We start from the raw sequence: 20,558 nt of genomic DNA on the forward strand, positions 1-20,558 counted from the left end.
ATGGGGTCATTGACTAAGACCTTATGTAAAAGCACATACTGTATACAGACACATAATCTTCTGATATGAAAGTAAATACATTGACATCAGCACACTTTACACTCCACAAACCACAGTGAATTATGATCGAGGTAAAAAACATGAAGGACATAGGTCGCTTCAAACATTGAGAATGATCTGCAGGAGAGGACCAGAGAGGAAGCACCCCTCTATCTCAATCATAAGCCTGTTTTCCTCTAAGGCAGAGAGACAGATGAAAGGCTCTCTTGGCTCCCGTACCTTACGACGCATACTCGTTGACATTTAAACTCCACGGCAGATTAGAGCTGCCCGTTTACCAGCCGTTTTTTTCGGCGTAGTGACCACTTGATAAGGTTTGATCTTCTCCCATCGTCTCAAAGTCTGGAGAGGCCGAAGCGTCACGCCTCATGAGCCACTGCACATGCACTCCCTCTGAAGAGCAACCCCTCCAACACACCCCCCAAACCCGTCTCCCTGGGCAACGACCCCTGACCTCCGTGCACGCGTGAGCGCTGGAGTTTGACCACCGACTCACGGAGAAGGTCATCAATGCCTCTCTGGCGCTGTGTTTGCACTGCGTTAATGAGTGTGAGAGACTGCAACCCGCTCGCGTGGGTTTGATCACTTGACCTGCCTGTCCTTGTGTCTCAGGAGTCTCCTAGTGTTTGCACAGCTGTGAAAGCATCAGGCAGGGGGAGCAGGAGGACGTTATTCCCAAGTGCTGCTGCAGGTTACGGACTAAGCAGATAGACACTCAATTAAAGAGTTTAGACCATGCCTGAACCCACTGAAAAGCCTCTAGAAATAGCTTTCTTTTCCTGCACTAGATACAATCAGGATGGACAATTTGATCAAAGATGGCTACTTCTATGCTTCAGCTCATTTTCTCCATATGTGCGTGTGATGTGAATAGTGTGCCAATGAGTATGCGGATATGCCTGTGCATGCATGTGCCAATGCATCTCTATGTGTATGTGCTTGTGTGCATGCGTTGTATACATGCCTATTATATACCTTTTGTGTGTCTGTGTGTGTGTGTATGTATATACTGTATATGTGTGTGTGTGTGTGTGTGTGTGTGTGTGTATGTATATACTGTATATATGTGCGTGTGTGTCTGTGTGTGTGTGTGTGTGTGTGTGTGTGTGTGTGTGTGTGTGTGTGTGTGTGTGTGTGTATATACTGTATATATGTGCGTGTGTGTGTGTGTATGTATATATTGTATATATCTGTGTGTGTGTGTGTGTGTGTGTGTATATACTGTACATATGTGTGTGTGTGTGTGTGGGAGCATACCCATCATATCCTGGCTGCTGGGCCCAGGTGCTGCTGCCGCTGGGCCCGGGGTCGCTGGAGGAGGACTGGTTGCTGGGGGAGCTGCGGTAGTGCTCTCTGGGGTCGCCCTTACCACACGAGGCCATCTGAGGGTGCTCCACGTCCTGCATGGTCCTGTAGTCACACACACAGAGGAGGGAAGAGAGAGTAAGAGACTGAGAGATGTCGAGAAAAAGAAAGACAGACACGTATAATCCCTTTAGTGACCCATCACATGGGTCAAGGGCTCCTAAACAGATTACTATGCCGCCTTACCTCAGCTATACCCATGCCATGAAAAAGGAGCACATAGCACAATCACATAAACACACAATAGCAGGTAAACCTACTACCATTATAATAAATTGAACACAAAGAAAGAAAGAATGATGGAAGGTAAAGAAAGAAAGAAAGAAAGAAAGAAAGAAAGACAGAGACAGCTGGATGAAACACAGGAGGGGAAATCAGAGAGAGAGAGAGAGAGAGAGAGAGAGAGAGAGTCAGACAGAAAGAAGAGGAAGAGTGATGAGGCCTTGATTGACTGTGCAGATGTTTTGCCCATCATGCAGTGTTACAGGGCAGAGCGGGAATCCAGAGTCAGACTCACTCGTGCCCCACTTAAAATAAACATTAACTACCCATAAAACATCGCCTGGGCGCCGCTTCAGAAATTACACTGCAATTAAAGTGTAACATCATAAAATGCATCTAAATAGCAAAACAGTGCTTTAAATATCTGTATCTGTTATAGCCATTCCAGGCATTTTATAGCCTTTTCGTTAAGCACTCCCTAAAGTCATATAAGAAAAATGATGATGGACTAATGGACTATAAGATACTGCTAGGCTTTTGTCTATTTTCCACTGAACAGTGACAGTAACAACAGCAAATACTGTAATTATACAAGTCTTTGATGATACCAATGCGCCAATACCAATCCTTCATAAGCTGTTAAGAATGGCAAAATGTCATGGCTGAGAACTTCTGGGACCAATCTGTGTCTGTCTCAACAGTGCAGGTCCCTGACTCCCTGAGTGACGGCAGCCAAACACCTCATCACGAGGGACCGCTGAGCTCCGATACAGATAGCCAGCTCACGTCCTCTTCGCCCGCCCACAATCAGCCTGCCCGTAAGAGGACAGGAAACCATGGAAATGCCATGCACATGTGACCGAAGGGGGGGAACCGCTCGCTCTCTCTCTCGCTCGCTCGTTTCTCGCTTGCTCCCAGCAGACAAGCACACCAGATGCAAGAGTCCTCCTGTCAGCAGAAGCAGCAGCGGTTCGGCTTTGAGGGATCGTCTGTCTGTCCGCGCACATGTATTATCCAAACCTTCTGAGCTGTGATGGGAGACAGCACGGTACCAGCACCACCAAGGTCACAAGTTCCGTTCAAAGGGGAGCCCACATAGTAGTACTACTAAATGCGGATTAAACCGTTCCAGCTGTATAAGACACTCAAGATGAAAGACACCTGCTAAATACATTCACTCACTATTCTTATACAGATGGTGGAATTGGTACGATCGGTCACAGGTTCTTGACATGTGCGTCCCGTTACGAGTCCTGACCAAAGAATGTCCTCTACTACCACTTTCATTAATGGAACTCTTAAGAACTCTGCAGTGTACAGGACACTGCGTGCCTCCATGCTGCTGCATAAGCCACTGCTTACAGTGGGAACTTAAATGTCAATTAACACAACCTGTTATGTCTGCTTGGAGAGAGTAGAGAGTGAAAGAGAGAGAGAAAGAGAAAGAGAGAGAGAGAGAGAAAGAGAGAGACCTTTGTGAGGAATTAGACCAACACTGCAGGGCCATTAGTGTTTCATCTCCAAACAGTCAGGATATAAAGCATGTTTTCCCCTGCTCTGAACTGTTGTGTGTGTGTGTGTGTGTGTGTGTGTGTGTGTGTGTATTTAAGTGTTTTGTGTGGTCCCAAGGGGAGAAGGTGGGGGGTCTGGTGTCCAGGAGCACTCCCTCTGCCTGGGAACGGAGCAGACTGGACCGTCCCTAATCCAATCAGCCAACACCTTGCACGAAAAAAGGGAAAACGTACTGGTCTGCTTGCACTGCCATTTTCTCTCTCTCTCTCTCTCTCTCTCTCTCTCTGAGGTGTTTCTGTTCCCACCCAGACCAGTCCTTTAATGGAAAACAGCAGCTGCTTTTCTGTCTGTCTCTTCTGCTCTCCTCCCCTCCCATATCTCTCTCTCCCTCTCTCTCTTTATCCTCCAGTACTCTCTTTCTCATGCTCTTCCATTGCTGCACTGTATATCCATCTGTCTGTGCCTTAATTCCTTGTTTAACACCCCACCTCTCGTTTCCCCAGCTTCTCCTCAGTCTACCTCCATCTCCCTCTTTCTTTCTTTCCCCTCTCTCTTTCTTTCCCCTCTCTCTTTCTTTCCCCTCTCTCTTTCTTTCCCCTCTCTCTTTCTTTCCCCTCTCTCTCTCACAAAGGCATAAAGACCTGGGGAGGCTGAGCTGAATGGCCTCTTCCTCTCGTCCAGGCACTTTCCACAGTAGCCCTGGCACTCTTGGTGATCCTGCCAGACACACTGCTGGTGTCAATCTGGAGTCAAAATATCAAACACAATTGGGTCTCTACTCACAGACACCCCCTCACCTCAACCACCTGATCTACCCCCCACCCACCTCAAAAACCGCCCGATCTGCCCCCCACCCCCATGAGGAGTCAGGCCTCCGACTCCAGATGAACACACACTCCTAGCTGTCAGTCACATCTGAAGCCAGGGGAGATGTACTATCTCTCTCCCCATTCCGATCCTCACAGATTTCACTTCAAGAGCTCGCCACGCATGAGGGGAAACACGCTGTCGTCATTTCAGGACACTCTGGCAGCTGCTACACATATGCACGAACCCTAGGCAGCCTCGCTCGATCGAGGAAACTCGCTGCACGCTCCGACAGCACCCGGGGGAATATGCGCATGCTATGTAAAATGCATTTTGCTGGAAAATAAACAACCGAATGCCGATAATTGCTTTTCTCCCTCTCTCCTGCTCTCTCTCTCTCTCTCTTTCTCTCTGTCTCTCTCCTCGCTATATCTCTCCTGTGCATTCACTTACTCTTCACCATTATTTTTTCACTGAGGCTCTGTCCTTCCCTCGCCTGTCTCTTTCTCTCTCTTTTCTCTCTATCCCTCCTTTGTCGCTCTCTCTCTCTCTTTCATCGTCTGTCTCTCCTACTCTCTCCGTCTCTACTCCATCCCCCCTGTTCTCTTCTCTTCTCTTCGGTCCTCTCCGTGGAGTTAGTGAGATGCGTTGGGCAGGTGCAGGCGTGGAGAAGGCTCTTCCCCGCCCTGTCTGTCCTTCCCCAGCTTGTTTCATGTTTAATTGGGTGTGTGGAGTCTTCTGCCTGTATCTGTCACCTTCTGCCCAGGAGGGGGCACAAACCCACCCTGAGACTCACATGGACTCCCTGATTAGACCGTGAGATATCTCTCCAGCCTCCCCCCATATGTGCATGTGCACACACACACACACACACACACACACACACACAGACCTATTATCCCTCTAGTCTGACAGCACGCTCGACATGGGGGCCGTTCATGGCTAGCATGGGAGAAAGGTCACTCTGACCACCATGGAACTTGGGAATGAGAACAAATGACTGTATTTAGATGTGGGCGAGAGGCATTAGAAACAGTAACCGAGAGACAGAGAAAGAGAGAGAGAGAGACAGAGAGCGATAGAGAGAGAGAGAGAGAGAGAGAGAAAGCGAGTGCTATCCAGAGGAGATGAAGACAGACAAAGACATATTGAGAAAGCTGTATTCATCCGATTGATCATACATACTTGTTCCTGGTCTGTGACAACCAAGTGCATTATGCACTGAAGCATGAAGCCTGATTGGGTTAGCAGGCAATTCCAGGACTAAATGGTGAAAAGAGCGCTCCCTTTGTTCCCTGCCTCAGTTTGTTATTATTCTCTCTGCTCTTGTCATTTTTCATGGCTTATTTCCGTAACCCGGCAGAGAGGATGTATTCTGGGGTGTGAGGCAGTCACTCTCGGCTGTTCCAGCAACGCTCCAACAAAGGGGGGTTTTCACAGGGCATATTTAATATTTCAGAGGGGGTGAGAGAAAGAAAGAGAGAGAGAGAAAGAGAGAGATAGATAGGAGAGAGAGAGAGAGAGAGAGGAAGAGAATGAAAAAGAGGGAGTAACTATGTGCGGGAAATAGGCCTCAGGCCAACATTTTCTCAGAGTTGTGAAACCGTACGACGGGGAGCTCAAAATGTATGAAACAAAGTATCTACTTGACCATCTGCTGGCGAAATAACAGACTGTCCATTTCACCATTGGCCTGACATACAGTACCTTAGAGCTTAGAGATTATGAATCACCATTATTAATCACTATACGGAATTAGGAAGTGTTTTTACATCTCAATTTTCCCTGAGTTTGAAATCAGAGTTAGAATAATAGTACATGGTTTAACACAAATGACTACACGTCAAAAACACCATGTAAAAAATCAAATAGTGACCACATTTATAAAAATAACCCACATCATTAAAACAGCCCCACTGGCATAATACACTACTGGAATAAGTGCCAACTGGCACAAGACAAGATTGTGGCAAAGTAAGGAAGCCGATTATTGATTATATTCAGAGTGCGTGTAACTATATGAGCACAGCATGTGTATGTGCATGTGTACAGTGTGTGTGTGTGTGTGTGTGTGTGTGTGTGTGTGTGTGTGGTAAAAGGGCATCAGCTTGTGCATGAAGCATCTGTAAGCGGAAGTAGGGTTGCAAAGGGGCGGAAAATTTCCGATAAATTTCCGGAAACTTTTTTTTTTAGCCTAAAAGCTAAAAACGTAATATTACGTTTTTGGCACTCAACGCATGGGAAGGAAAAACGTAATATTACGTTTTTGGCACTCCCGAATATACGGGAATTAACGAGTTAATTCCCGTATATTCCCGTTAATTCCCATGGAAAGTTTCCAACTTTGAAAATTCCCGGAATTTTGCAACCCTAAGTGGATGTGAGTGGGCCACCGGTGGCTTTACCTGGGCCCGTCGGGCAGCTTTCTGTCGAAAGAGGTGCTTCGTGGGATGGCGGAGGACTGTGTGTGCTGCAGGATCTGCTGACACTGCAGCCGCTCAGGGCCCTGGGTGGGCGACCCGCGGGGCAATGCCTGATTGGCCGGTGTGGGCACACGGTGCCAGGTGGTGTTTCGCTTGAAGGGCGTCTTATACTCGCAGGGTGTGCCCTCGCTGTCCAGCTTATACTCCACCATGGGGATGCGATAGAGCTCCGAACAGCCCCTATGGAGTTGAGAGAGAGAGAGAAAGAAAGAAAGAAAAAGAGAGAGAGTGGGGTAGAGAGAGCGAGAGAGAGAATAACAGAGGAGTGGGAAAAACAGAAGTCACACAGAGTCAGTTAAACATGCCAAAATAATTTAATCCTGAGAGATTTGTGAAACCAACAGGAGCTAAAGATCACGAGAAAAACCTAACAGAGAGGAGGAGGGAGGCAGAGGGAATCTGAGCAAGAGGAGCGAGAACGGCTTCAAGTGGGAATAGAAAAAAAAGGAAGAAAATGGAGGAAGGATACAGAAAGCCTGAGGAAGAATCTGCACCCTGGGTTAGAAAACAGCATGCTATGGATGCCCTTATGGGTTCCAATTCTGCATCTGTGGCTTATGCTGTAGTGTAGTGTGTGTGTTTATGTGTGTGTGTATGTGTGTGAGTGTGAGTGTGTGAGAGAGAGAGATAGACAATAGATAAGAGGGGAGAACAAGAGGTATCCTTTCTGCGATGTGCTTATTAGCATAACTGGGCCACGGGCAATTCACAGCAATTACACCGAGAAAGCAGCAGCCTAATCTATGTACAAAGACACGAGGTAACCTCTATATCAGCAAAATGTGTCTGAAATTGGCCGGTAGTCATCAGCTGTTCTCCCTGGCCTCCACTCGGTGTTATTGCTGACCGCGTTGTCGCAGGCGTGGCGATGGGGCCGGAAATAATAACAGCACCCTTGGCTGCAGCTGAATTACCCCATCAGCGCCGGCAGGACAAACTCACGCCGGCCATTAGAGATGTTTCGCTGAGCACTCGCGAAGCGAAACGATACCGAGCTATAAAAAATAAATATGAGCGCCACGACGCCGTGTGTTTTGTTTTTGAAGCTGCAAAGAGCGGAATGAGGTGTGTGTGTGTGCGTAACAGTGTCAAAGAGAGAGAGAGAGAGAGAGAGAGAGAGAGAGAGAGAGATAGTGTTTCTGCTAGCTTGGGCATGGGGGAGGTAATAAAAACAGCTGAACACACATTCGCTGCCTCAATGGAGCCCCAAATCTCTGCTTAAGCGTCACTTAAGCCCGGGATGGGTTCCCCTTGAAAACGCAGAGGGGGGATGCAAGACCCCCAGGCCTGCCCGCCAGCTCTCAGGCCATTACATGCAACATTAATTTTTTTTTTTTTTCAGGGCAGGGTGTGGGACAAAGACAGTGAGAGAGGGGAGAGAGAGAGAGAGATAGAGAGAGAGAGAGAGCACCACAGTGGGGAGAGATGACTTTAAGCAGCCTGAGAGCTCAGTTGGTGTTTTCAGTTTCCACATGACTTGCAGCAGAACCTCAATAAATTCTCCGCTCCTCAGTCCACACAAACCGCCTCCTTCAAGCAAAATCCCACCATCCATAACCAGCCTCAGCTCAACATCCTCAAGGGGCACACTTCTTTGTACACAGGGCTGGCAGTGTTTGTGGAGGTGGTGGAGGTACTGTAGGTGTGTGTGTGTACTGGGGTTTAAGAGAGCGGTGCCCTGCTGGTGAGGGACTAGGGGTTAGGATGAAGGAGGAGGAGGAGGTTAACGTGACCAACCCCAAACCCCCTGAGCTCAGAGCGGCCCTTAATTAAAGTGACCCCGGGAGCATTGGGAGCACAGCTCATATACACCTGAAAGGAGGGAGAGTCTGGAGGGGGAGCACCTCCTATCCTCCCCCTGCTCCTCCTCTGGATGTGGTTCTTTGTAGGTCATTGGGATCTACTGATGCTTGGCTCCACTGAAGGGCTGCACTGCTCTTGGATATGTAACATACTAGAAACCTAGCTTGCACCAAAGCACTAACCAATGACAGACCCACTGAATTATACATCGATCATTCTTATGCAGTACAAAACAAAAAATACAATGAATATGGACAGACTAGGCAGTGAGGCTTTCCATGTATGTGCATTTAAAGCAGAGCCGTCATCATAAATACATGCATGCCACATGCATTAGTGCCTTTGTTGGCCTGTTGGTGGCTCCATATATATTACAACAATAAAATGCAAATGATTTATTAAGGGACAACAAGGTTTCATTTACCAAATGCACAGGCAATTAAGTTAAATGGGTGCCACATCATATATCATAATATATATATATATCAAGCACCATATATAAACACCCTGTTTGCCACTGGTTATGATCACTTAGATTTGGTGTTGAAATGGAATACATTTAAATAAGTGACACATGAAGAACAGCAACTCACTAACCATGGATGCTGAATACATTTGCATAATTCCCCCTAGAAAACACAGATAGATTCATCTACAACCTCGTGTGTTGCCACTATCAACAAGCATTAACACAGTGTCAAAAGAGCAACACGCAAACACTCGCTAAATACTCTAGCACAGCAGTTCACAGTGCTTGATAGGAGGGTGCTAACGCAGTCATTAAACAGATTAAGTGTGTATCCCTCAAGCCCTTTTGCCGTACATCATTAACTTCAGGAGGGGTTACGCAATGTCAACAGGACGTCGACGGGAAAAGGTCTCCGCTGCCGCACTGCCCTTCGCATCTCATCGGCTCCGTTTAGGATCACTCGGGCTGCTGCCGTGCTGTCGCTGGGCCAGACGAGGCCCAGCGACTAATAGTTTATTAGTTTTCCATGTGTCAGTACACTCACTGTTGCAATACCGGGTCTACTGTACAAGCAGCTCTTCGAGAGTGTAGTCCTTTGCAACTTAACTAAATAATCTGCTCTGAGGGGACCCACCCGCTGTTGAATCACTTTGCTAACACCGTCGAATCAGGAGAGCAGAGGACTTGGCCAGCTCCGGAGGCCCGATGGAATTTCACCAGCACCGGGAAAGGCTCTAGCAGAGAGAGGGAGACTGCATCCCCCTCCCCAATCCCCCAATCTCACCCCCACCCCCTCCTGGGTGTGAGAACAAATACCCTCTCTCCAACCCACTGGGCCGGTCAGGATTGATGGAGCTGCCTTTTCCAGCCTCCTCTGCCAAGAACCACACAGAACCTCCAGCCTTGCACCGAGTCTGGTGTCACGGGGAAATTATGAGGAGCTCTGTCACAGGCGCTGGGGCTCACAGCGATAGCCGCGGTGGCTAAAAATAGCTTTTTCACGGCTTAATAAACACCAAATGGTTAATTTCACAAGGCCCTGTTCTAATTTGTGGATATGATCTCTCGCGCCAAGCTGCGCTGGATAGTGTAATCGACAAATGTATCACTCTTGGATAACATGAGCTTGAGTAGTGTGCGTGTTGTAATAGGCCGGAAGATTGCGGTGTACATTTCCCCAATAAACTGGCCACTCCGTCAAACTGATCAAGCTCTTAGTTTAACATTTAAATGCACATGACAGTTCTTTTCCCACTGAGGCAAAACACATGCTTAGAAGCCTAAACTCATATGCTTAATGGCCTCATGCTTTTAGAGAAAGAGAGATAGAGAGAGACCTCATTTTGGCCAGATGAGCCAAAAGCAGAGGTCCTGCCATTGTTTGCCGCTAATAAATGTTTCATCAATAGACATTAATGATCCCCTGCTGATAGGTGTGGTCCTGCTGAGTTAACTTTTGACCTATCCACCATTATTATTTTATTGAATGCTTACAACACCACGATCTAAGGATGGCCATGGCAAAGTGACTCACTGTTGCCCCATATCAATGATTATGAAGTGTTTGGATACGCCTTATGACAAACACTCACACAAAGAGACACATTAAGGTTTCTATATCTCTTCCTCTCCTTCTCTCCTCTTATCATTGTAATGTGATTATTAGTGGCAAAAATGTTTCTACAAAATCATTGAAATTTGAGTAAAAAAACAACAACCCATCATGGCATGGACAACATGGCAAAAATAAAAGTTGTATTTCATACACTTGGAATGTGGTCATTAACAAACTGAGTTTGGAAGGCGGATTTAGGATTGGTACATAATTTCCAGGCAGCAAGACTAAATTTAGACCAGAGCGCTTTATAACTAATGGTTAGTGACTGTGCTCTGGAGAGGAAATGGAAGTGATTGTGGGTTCCCAAGAAACCTGCTGGTCAGATTTGTTTGAGATGGATCTTAGGAACATAAAGCACACTTCAGTCAAAACACCAGCTGACCATATGTACACAATTTATACAGTAAAGGAACACACACACACACACACACACACACACACACACACACACACACACACACACACACACACACACACACACACACACAGGGATCCCCTCAAATGTTTAGCTTACTTGTAACCTTTGAACATGTAGATGAGCTACTACTAAACTGATAAATGTAGCTGACATAGAGTATATACTGCAGTATGTTGTTAATAGCTGTGTCCGGCTGTAAGAAACTGACAGCTTTACCTGCTTTTTAACATTAGCTTGATCAATGGGTAGCAGGTCAGTGCAAATGTTTGAAGCTTTCAGTAGAGTGACAACAGAAAAGGCTCTCACACTGAACAAGGTCAAAACCACATCCTTCTCCAGTGAAAATAATCTGTTCTCTACGCTTGCCTAATATTAGAGCCATATCTCATTTAGCTCCAGCTGGACCACCAGTAGAACCTTAAAAAGGCACAAGTGTCTAGGAGCTAGCAAAAATAAATCCTAATGCTTGGACAAGACATAAAAGACATAAGGGGAAAAAAAGGCTGAGGAAGCAAGATATGCTCTGTTTCTTTTCCAGGACTCTGGACTTGGTGACAACCAAAACATTGGCTTTTAAATGAAAACAAAAAAACAAGCCAAAGCATTTTGTGGAGGGGGGGGGGCAAAATGGCCTCCCTCAAAGAGCTTCATACTTGGCTACACAGTTGTCTCCCATTCAGGAGTTTTCCCACTTTGGCTATTTCTAGTCAAGGTCGCAGTTTGAAGGGCACGGTGCCCTCATCCCATTGTTCCAGTGCTGAACGTTTTTATCTTTATCCTTCGAGCAGCGGTCAGCACCTCCAGTTTCCCACAAATTCCTTCTAACTGACATAATGGTGATGTGGTGAAACTAGAGCATTCATTGTTGACTGGGACACTTTTCAACTGGCGTTGAAGGGAAAAGAGGGGGGAGGGCTGTCTGGAGAACCCTTCAGATTCCTTGGATGACCTCTGGCTTTTGTAATTTTAAAAGTGACCAGGAGGATGAAATCCCTCAACAAGTGCTTTCAGATAACGATAATAAGTGGTGGACTCCTTACAGGATTGTGGATGGTGAATGGCATCACTAATCCCACTTCTACGGTAGCTACGGATGCCAACAGGGCACAGTGGTTCAAATTAAGGGTCACAGCCTTTTGACCTGCTAAAGCCTTCAAGAGGATAAAAATAAATGCTAACCCTTGAAAGGGATGCATGGTGCCTTTCCGACCAAGTCTTTTCCAGATGCATACCGTGAGATAACAACCAGATAATTTTTGATAATGCTGCTTGCCCCCCATTTGTTTATCAGCTGAGGTTCTCACAACTGCAGTGCCTCTAGAGTGGGCTTCATCGCACCACTTTGCACGTTGAGAAGAGAAGAACTGGAACAGTTATGGAGACCTGCCTGTGTTTTTGAGTGTGCATGTAATCATACAGTATTTATGGAAGGTTTGTTTTGTCTGTGTGCCTCTGTGCAAATGGAGATTATGATGGCATGGCCGTGTATTATCACATATCTCTAAAAGGATTATGGTTGGTTCAGCTCCGCTCGTAGATATACTCTACACTGCAGCACCCAGCCTGGCCATGGTTAGATAATCTGCATGGAAAGCATTTCATATCTTTTAACAACACCATCACCCTCGCCTCTGCATGTCCACCTTGTATCCTGATTCCATCATTATGCCATGATGAGATTTGGTCATTTCTATTTATTTGGAATTAACTTGATAGCAGATCATTTTTTTTAAACGCTGTGTTCCCTCAGCTACTCAAAGGCTGACATGAATATTTCAGTTACGCATATTACTACTGTTGGAACTGTCCCGTGTTTTATGAAGACTAATTAATTTAAATCAGTAAATAAAGCAAATCCAGATTTAAGAAAACACCAGAAAACATAGTAGCTTTATTTTCTTTTAATGTGCTTATTAATGCCTGTACTTGAACTGAAAGTAAGTCTGAAAAGTTAAAAGGAGCCAGACATGATGTCTCCACACAAGCTTACTATTATGCTTTCAAGCTCTTGAACTGGCAGCTCTGTGTTTGAAATATGACTTACTTACTACAATTATGAGAGCCACCACTTCAGTTTGCCAGGTTGAGCATGGGGATATCTCCCTTCAGAAACCAAACACTTCTGTCCTAATTGGCGGAACAAGGACCTGAGAGCACATAAACAGCAATCTGCTACTCGGTCTGTGCCGTTCGACGATGGCCAAAGACGTGTTCATTCATTAATCAAGAGCGGGCGGCCTTGTTGTCATTAGCATGAAAACTGCTGACTGTCCATGTGTGTTAGCGGCTCAGCCCAGCTGGCGTGCACTCCTCGCTGCATTAGACCAGGCGCATTAGGGACCACCGCCCCCTGTTTGCATTGGGTTATGTTTAAGTCGAGTTCACTTGATATTAACCAATGGGAAGTCATTATAGGATGACTTCATTGATGAACATCATACCAATCTCCAATCACCTGTTTCAGGGATTTTTAGGGGACCACCGCCTCCTGTTTGCATCGGGTTTTGTTTCAGTCAAATTCAATTGACATTAACAAATGGGAGGACATAATTGGATGATGTTATTGATCTGAATCACCTGTTTTGTCACCTGCCACTGCCTTTATAAGGCCACACCGAGAGGTTCAGATTGACGATGTCGTTCGAGAATGACTTCCCATTTCTTAACGTCTTGTGTTTTCATTCAGAGAACCGTTGGCTCCATACAAGAAAATAAAGAGACTCTTCTCAACAAATAGCCCAATAGAGCTGTATGGGGAAGTTCAGTGGGTTTCACTGCTGGCTTTAAGTCTGAGACACATCACTGTGGAAATGGGTAGCACCGCAATCCACAGCCCTTAGGAGATGTGGAGGTGAGGTTCTGACACCAACCTGCGGGGAGTGCCGTCGTCATAGGGCTGGATGATGACCACCTTCACCGTGACGGAGGTGCGGAGCAGGTCGATCATCTGCTCGTGGGTGAGCGTAGCCACTGCCACCTTGCAGATCTCCACCAGGCGGCTGCCCTGTCGCAGGCCAGCTTTCCAGGCGAAGCCAAAGGGCTCCACGTCGGCCACGATGCCCTCAAAGTTGACATGGAAACCCAGCTGACCCAGGCCGTTCCGGCGCAGAGTCATCTCCGAGGTCTCGCAACCCCGCGTCACAATCTGGGAGACGGGAATAATAAAAACAAGAGAGGGCAAAAGGACATAGAGGGTCAGAGGGCCTTCTTACTATAATGAATTGCGTGTGTATATGTGTGTGCATGTGTGTGGATTTGTGTGTGTGTGGATTTTTGTGTGTGTGTGTGTGTGTGTGTGTGTATGTGTGTAAAGGGGCAGGATAGGGTGAGGTTAAGGTTCAATTCATCTGAGTCTTTGTTGAAGTTTACATGAAGTCCTTGAACAATGAGGGCAGGGTCATCTCAAGTCAAGGGAGAGCTTCCTATACGGAGAAGAGAGGAGTCTCAACAGCTCCAGGCTCTATTTTACAGAGGCAGAGAGGAAACACACACACACACACATACACATACAACACACACACACACACACAGACACACACACACACACACACACATGCACAAACACATACGCACACACACAGCCTTCTTTATGAAAAGGAGGGCAGGAGAGTGAGAAGAGCCAGAGCTTAAAATGTAGCCCTTTTAGGCATTTCCCAAACAAAAACACAAACACTGATGCAAGAGCGAGAGCGTGTGTTTTTCCATAATCTAAAGAGCCTTTCATATGGAAATAACAATGACACAAACTGCTGTGACGCTAACACACTTAAAGACACACACACACTTAAAGACACACACACACTTAAAGACACACACACACTTAAAGACACACACACACTTAATGAACTGTGGCAGCCCAGAAGGCGACACTCGGACACCGGCCCAAAGGGGCTGTTGACCAAAACTTTAAAAAATCACTCCTCATTTTTCGCATTAGTTCTCTTCATTCGTGGCCTCTACTGTGGACAGTAAACTAAGAGACTCTCTGAGGCAGACATGAGCCTGATGTGCTCACATCTCTCAGTATAAGAGAAGGACTGGAAAAAGTACAATTCGCTCGCAGATGATTGAATAGCTTGTAATGCTTCACTGCCCTGCTTTATTCGTACCATGAAAGGGGGACTGCAGCAGTGTCTTGTATTAAGGAAGTGCCCACTGTAGCTTTTTCAAGTTGAAGTGGTGGATATTACAGATGCATTACACAGTAATGGTGCCATTAGATCCCTTTTTAATAAGGTCTTATTTATGAATTGGCAGCTTTATCAAGCTTGGACTAAATTAGCTCCTGTTCCTGCTTGAACAAAATACAGTGGGGGGATTACAGCATAGACTGCCCCATGTTGGCCTTAGCCTCAGCAAGGGTATGTGTGTGTATGTGTGTGTGTGTGTGTGTGTGTGTGTGTGTGTGTGTGTGTGTGTGTGTGTGTGTGTTTGATATGTGTGTGTGTGTGTATGTGTGTGTGTGTGTGTGTGTGTGTGTGTGTGTGTGTGTGTGTGTGTGTGCGCGCGCGCGCATGTGTATGTGTGTGTGTGTGTGTGCGTGTGTGTATGTGTAAGAGTGTGTGTGTGTCTGTCTGAGAAGGGCTTGGCCCAAGTCCATGGCTGGGCTCTAAGGCCACAGGCCTGGCCCTGCAGACCATGGGAACGTGGGGGTGTGGAGAGCCCACAGGTCAGTAATTAACCCCCGAGGGCCACTGATCCTCTACTGTAAAAAGGGTTGAGCAGAAGCAGACATCCATCTCATTTTCTACCCCTTCCCCTTTCTCTTTTCACTCCGAACAACAGAGCCAGACAAAACAAACAACGAGCCAGACAACACAATATGTTGTCACAAAAACATGTCTTCACTAGAAAGAAAAAAGCTCCCCTTCAAAGCCTGTATCAGAAGTCAGTTAGTTGCTTACAGACAACGCCTATCCAATTAACACAAACTTTCTCAGCCTTCCCTGAGAGGATCAATCCACAACCTGGTCTGGGGATGTGGGAGAGGTCTTGTGACGGCACACCAGAACACTACATGAGAGGGGAGGTGGTGCACGACTCCTGTGTCCATGTTCGTGCCTCGGCTGCCTATTAACCGTATCTCACTCTCGCCTCAGTGTTGACTGGATGTGCCAGAGTGGGAGTCTGGTGGGAGAGCTATTATCTCACACATGGAGGGATTTGAGGGCTGGGAGGCCATTTCATTAATGGAGCGAGTCCCTAGTGGACCACACTGCTGTAGAGACCAGCGTGAGGTTTCGGTTAAGAGCCACCATCTGACAGGCATCCCACAGTACAATCCGCCTGGCCCCCCTTCCCCCTAACACCCAGCTTTGACCACTGGGACATCTGACCTTGAGTCTCCTTGTTTTTCCTTTCGGTTCTGAAATAGCACATCTGTCCATCATATACCATGTTTCTGTGTGTGTGTGTGTGTGTGTGCGTGCGCGTGTGTACTCTACCGTACTCTACAGTACTCTGTACCCGTTTTTAAATTGTCCAAAAATTGTTGAGAGAATTGCTTTAAAACTTAAACTGTCTACCATGTTGTTAGTCGCTTTGGTTAAAAATGCATCAGCCAAATGTAATGTAATGTAATGTAATGTAATGTGTGTGTGTGAATGTGTGTGTGTGTGTGTGTGCAAGATAGAGAAGATTTCTACAAAGACTCACAAAACGTTTTGCTCACTAATGTCAGAAACATACAGGAGAGGTGTTCAATTCCTTGTGCTGTAGGTAGCAGATTTCCCACAGTGGCCAATCAACAATCACGTTGTTACTGTAATTGTCACTATTCAACATTACAGAAGAGGATGCAGGATACAATGATAATTCCACAGTTGGCTAGCGGCAGTTGCAATCACATTACATGTAGCCCTCCTTTATAGTACCATATGTACTGCCAGTGGCCTGACTGCCCAAACAAAGAAGCAGAGGGAAAAAAAGAAAATCACCAACAAAGCAACCATCTTGTGGTGCAAACAAACAGCAACAAAAACAGCATCACCAACAGAGCAGCCTTTATGAGCATTTCACTGGGGTTACCAAGCAGGCACCATCCTTCATCAGTGTTTTGTTGAATAAGGTGACACAACACCTCCAGAAGACTCACCAGTTGTGTATGGCGTCCCAGACCCACCCCTCTCCACACTCATAATGGGTTCTCTACCAACAACTTCTTTGGTCATTCATTGCTGTGGCTGTTTGTAATCATGATTGGTTCTCTACCAACAAATTTCAAATTTCATTCTATTTCATTACTGTGGCTTTTTATGTTCCGATCAGCAACATAACCAGACAAGTTTTTGGCTGAGCTGTCATGACTCTTGCTTATGACCCAACACATAATACAAATACAGAGACATTATATTCAGAACTCATAAAAGTTTGGGGTATCAATTTCTGAATCAGTAGCAAAGCTTTGAAAACACCATGAACAGAACCACAGACCTGAACACAGCCCACCAACTCTAAAGCGTCTGGCGCTGATTCCTGTACGGTTTTTAATATAGTGGCCGTATGGCCCTAAAGGAAATTAAAACACCTTCTCCTATTGCTAGTCCAGCACAGCTCACATGTGTCGACACACACACAAAAAAAGAATGAGTGGGAGAAACCTTTTAGTGTTACAAAAACAGAATAGCAATAAAATGGAAGACACATTGAAGGTAGACTGGTGATATTAGGGGTGAGGTCCTATCCCAGGGTTTTTTCCCCCCTGCCTTCATCTCCTCCCACACACTGGCCTGTCTGTCCCTGACAGCGCCAAGCTGCTCTCGCTGTCTGGAGCGCTTCTCATGAGGTCACCACTGCAGCTCTGCTGTCCCAGGCAGTAGTAACGCGATGCCCTGGACACTCAAGGCAGACTGATAACGGTGGAGGTCCTGGATATGCATGTGCAGTATGGAAAGAGAGTGTACGTGTGTGTGTGTGTGTGTGTGTGTGTGTGTGTGTGTGTGTGTGAGAGAGAATGAGTGTGAGTAAGAGAGAGAGAGAGAGACAGAGACAGAGTGCATAGTATGGAGAGATTGTGTGTATGTGCTTGTGTGCGTGTGTGTGCGTGTGTGTGTGTGTGTGTGAGAGAGAGAGAGGGGGTATGAAAGGTTTAGTCTTGGCAACAGAGTGACTGCTGTCTAACTGTCTGACTTCTGACCTTTCCCATCATCCTTTGCTGTAGGTCAGTGGTAGTCTGTTGGGCACTATGGCCATCTGTTACAATATCAGATAGACCAGCATCACACCCAGCAGATCTCAACAGCTCCCAACCGCACCCAGCAGATCTCCCAACAGCTAAGAAGCTTTCACTAGGATGTGCATACCGTAATGTTCTGGTGACAGAAATTTAGAGGTCTACATGAAGAGATGCTTGACCAGTGAACACCTAGAATGACAGACACACAATGTTGCACAATGTAAAATCACAAGATGAAATAACTAAAATAAAACAAACAAAAATGCAAACCACAATACAAATCTCTCTCTCCCTCTCGCATATACTCACACACACATACAAAAGCAATGACACATGCATAGCCTAATAAATCATGGCAGCACCCATTCCATTACTGATGCTTGTTGGCTAATATTGTATGCTAATGTATCCTGTCCTTCTGGTGTGGGCCTGGTCTTTACCCAAGCAGTGGATGACATTTTTGTCCTTTTAGATCATGTCCACACTCTTTCAAACACCATCAGACAGATAGAAGAGGACACACACATGCACACTCACACTCACACTCACACGCACACACACACACACACGTCCCAGAGGAGAGATTTGTGCTGGCCAGTAAGGGAGTGGAGGTGTGGGCAGAGTCATGGCTTGAGCTCTGACCTCCACTTGCTTTGACTTTGGAGTCCCGCTGGGAGAGCAGAAGGCTTCCTACATAGATGTGCTGGCACACAGACTTACATGCTTATGCACACTCTCACACACACACACACACACACACACACACACACACACACACACACACACACACACACACACACACACACACACACACACACATCCTCTAATGGAGGAACGACTCAACAAAAACAAATACCCCATATCTCTCTCTCTCTTTCCCTTAAACACACACACACACACACAACAATAGAACCCTGGCATGGCATGGTGATGTCATGGGAAGAGGCTGGCGGTGGCGTTTGCGCTAAAAAAACTCAAAAAATAAATTAAAAAAATACTCGCCCAAAACCCCAAATTCCTTAATTCATAACACAGCTGGCTGCAGCAGGTTCAGCTCAGCCTCATGTCAGTCCACATAACATAACACAGAGGAGAGGAGAGGAGAGGAGAGGAGAAGAGAGGAGAAGAGAGGGGAGGAGAGGAGAGGAGAAGAGAGGAGAAGAGAGGGAGGAGAGGAGAGGAGAGGAGAGGAGAGGAGAGGAGAAGAGAGGGAGGAGAGGAGAAGAGAGGGGAGGAGAAGAGAGGAGAGGAGAGGAGAAGAAAGGAGAGGAGAGGAGAAGAAAGGAGAGGAGAGGAGAGGAGAGGAGAAGAGAGGAGAGGAAAGGAGAGGAGGAGAGGAGAAGAGAGGAGAAAAGAGGAGAGGAGAAGAGAGGAGAAAAGAGAAGAGGAGAGAAAAGAGAAGAGGAGAGGGGGAGAGGAGAGGAGAGGGGGAGAGGAGGGGGGGAGATAAGAGACGGGAGGACGGAGAGAGGAGAAGAGAGGAGAGGGGAGGAGAAGCAGACAAATAAACAGGGAAAAACAGAATGAATCATATGTAAGGCGAGAAGTGAGGAGAAAGAGACGATGAGAGTACGGAGGCGATGAAAGTATGGGGTGGAGGAAGCTGAACAGGGGAAGGTAGAGAGGGCAAGACTGAAAAGAGTGAAGAGAAGAGGAGAAACACCAGAAGACCAACAAGGATGACCTTAAAAGAAACACAAAGAGGAGAAGAAAAGCATGCACAGAGAAGAGGAGAAGAAAAGCATGCGCAGAGAAGAGACAAAGAGTCAAGGAGAGGAGAAACACCTGCACCACAGCCAGCGGCGCTTTCAATTTGATTACGCTGCTATCTGTGCATTTGCATCTATCACATGAATCCTGCATGCCTTTGAAAGTAATTACCTGCACAGGGGGAGGCTTTTCAACCCCAACTGTAGCTCCTGGCCAAAAGATTATTGCCCCCTAATCTCCACCCAGCACATCCAGTGAAATGACAGCTGACATTGGCCCAAATCATGAGGTCAAAGATGATGTTATTAACGGAAACAAACACTGCTACTGCTGCCACGTGGAGGCCAAGCCGCAGAGGCGATGGAGCCAAGTGTTCTTAGAGAGAGCTCGGGTGAAACGGATCAGTGCACCCAGGATCGGGTGGTGATCCAAGGACAAATCCCACCGTCCTTAATACAACACCGTTGCCCTGGCCTGCCCTAACCCATGATACTAAAGCTTACTTTAGCTCAACTGACCCCCTCACAAATGAAAATCTTGTGAAAGTTGGAGCGAGATACTGACCAGCCCTATCTATTTGTCCTTCTAGCCGACGTAGAGATTTTAGTGGTCTGTGGCGTTCAGTGGAGGCACATGGACAGTTTAAAGGAAAAGTAAACAAAGGTACGCAAATGTTTACAGGGGGCTGAGGTGGAGATAATAACAATGGCATTGTGGGCATCTGCTGACAGAGAGTGTTCGTTCCAAACCAGCTGTGGGACGGGTCCCATCCACCTCGTGGAGGAGGAGAGGAAAGAAAGGAAGCATATGGAAAAGTCATTTCAGCGAAAAAGAGTGAGGCAGGATATAAACGTGGCTTGCCCACATATCCCCTCCTTATAAACACACACACACACACACACACACACACACACACA

General features: G+C 46.6%; 1 protein-coding gene across 4 annotated transcripts in view; it reads right to left on the reverse strand.

Moving 5' to 3' along the window:
* LOC125311488 (signal-induced proliferation-associated 1-like protein 2) overlaps positions 1–20,558 on the reverse strand; it is an 82,902-nt gene that overhangs the window by 25,739 nt on the left and 36,605 nt on the right. For all 4 annotated transcript variants that reach the window (XM_048269589.1, XM_048269590.1, XM_048269588.1 and 1 more), the window contains exons 9-11: positions 13,628–13,902; positions 6,372–6,629; positions 1,318–1,470 (exon numbers count right to left, since the gene is read on the reverse strand). In XM_048269589.1, the coding sequence (XP_048125546.1) occupies positions 1,318–1,470; positions 6,372–6,629; positions 13,628–13,902 (686 nt within the window). The remainder of the gene's footprint in view (positions 1–1,317; positions 1,471–6,371; positions 6,630–13,627; positions 13,903–20,558) is intronic.

Source organism: Alosa alosa, chromosome 18 (genome assembly GCF_017589495.1).
Source record: "Alosa alosa isolate M-15738 ecotype Scorff River chromosome 18, AALO_Geno_1.1, whole genome shotgun sequence".
Taxonomy (NCBI): domain Eukaryota; kingdom Metazoa; phylum Chordata; class Actinopteri; order Clupeiformes; family Clupeidae; genus Alosa; species Alosa alosa.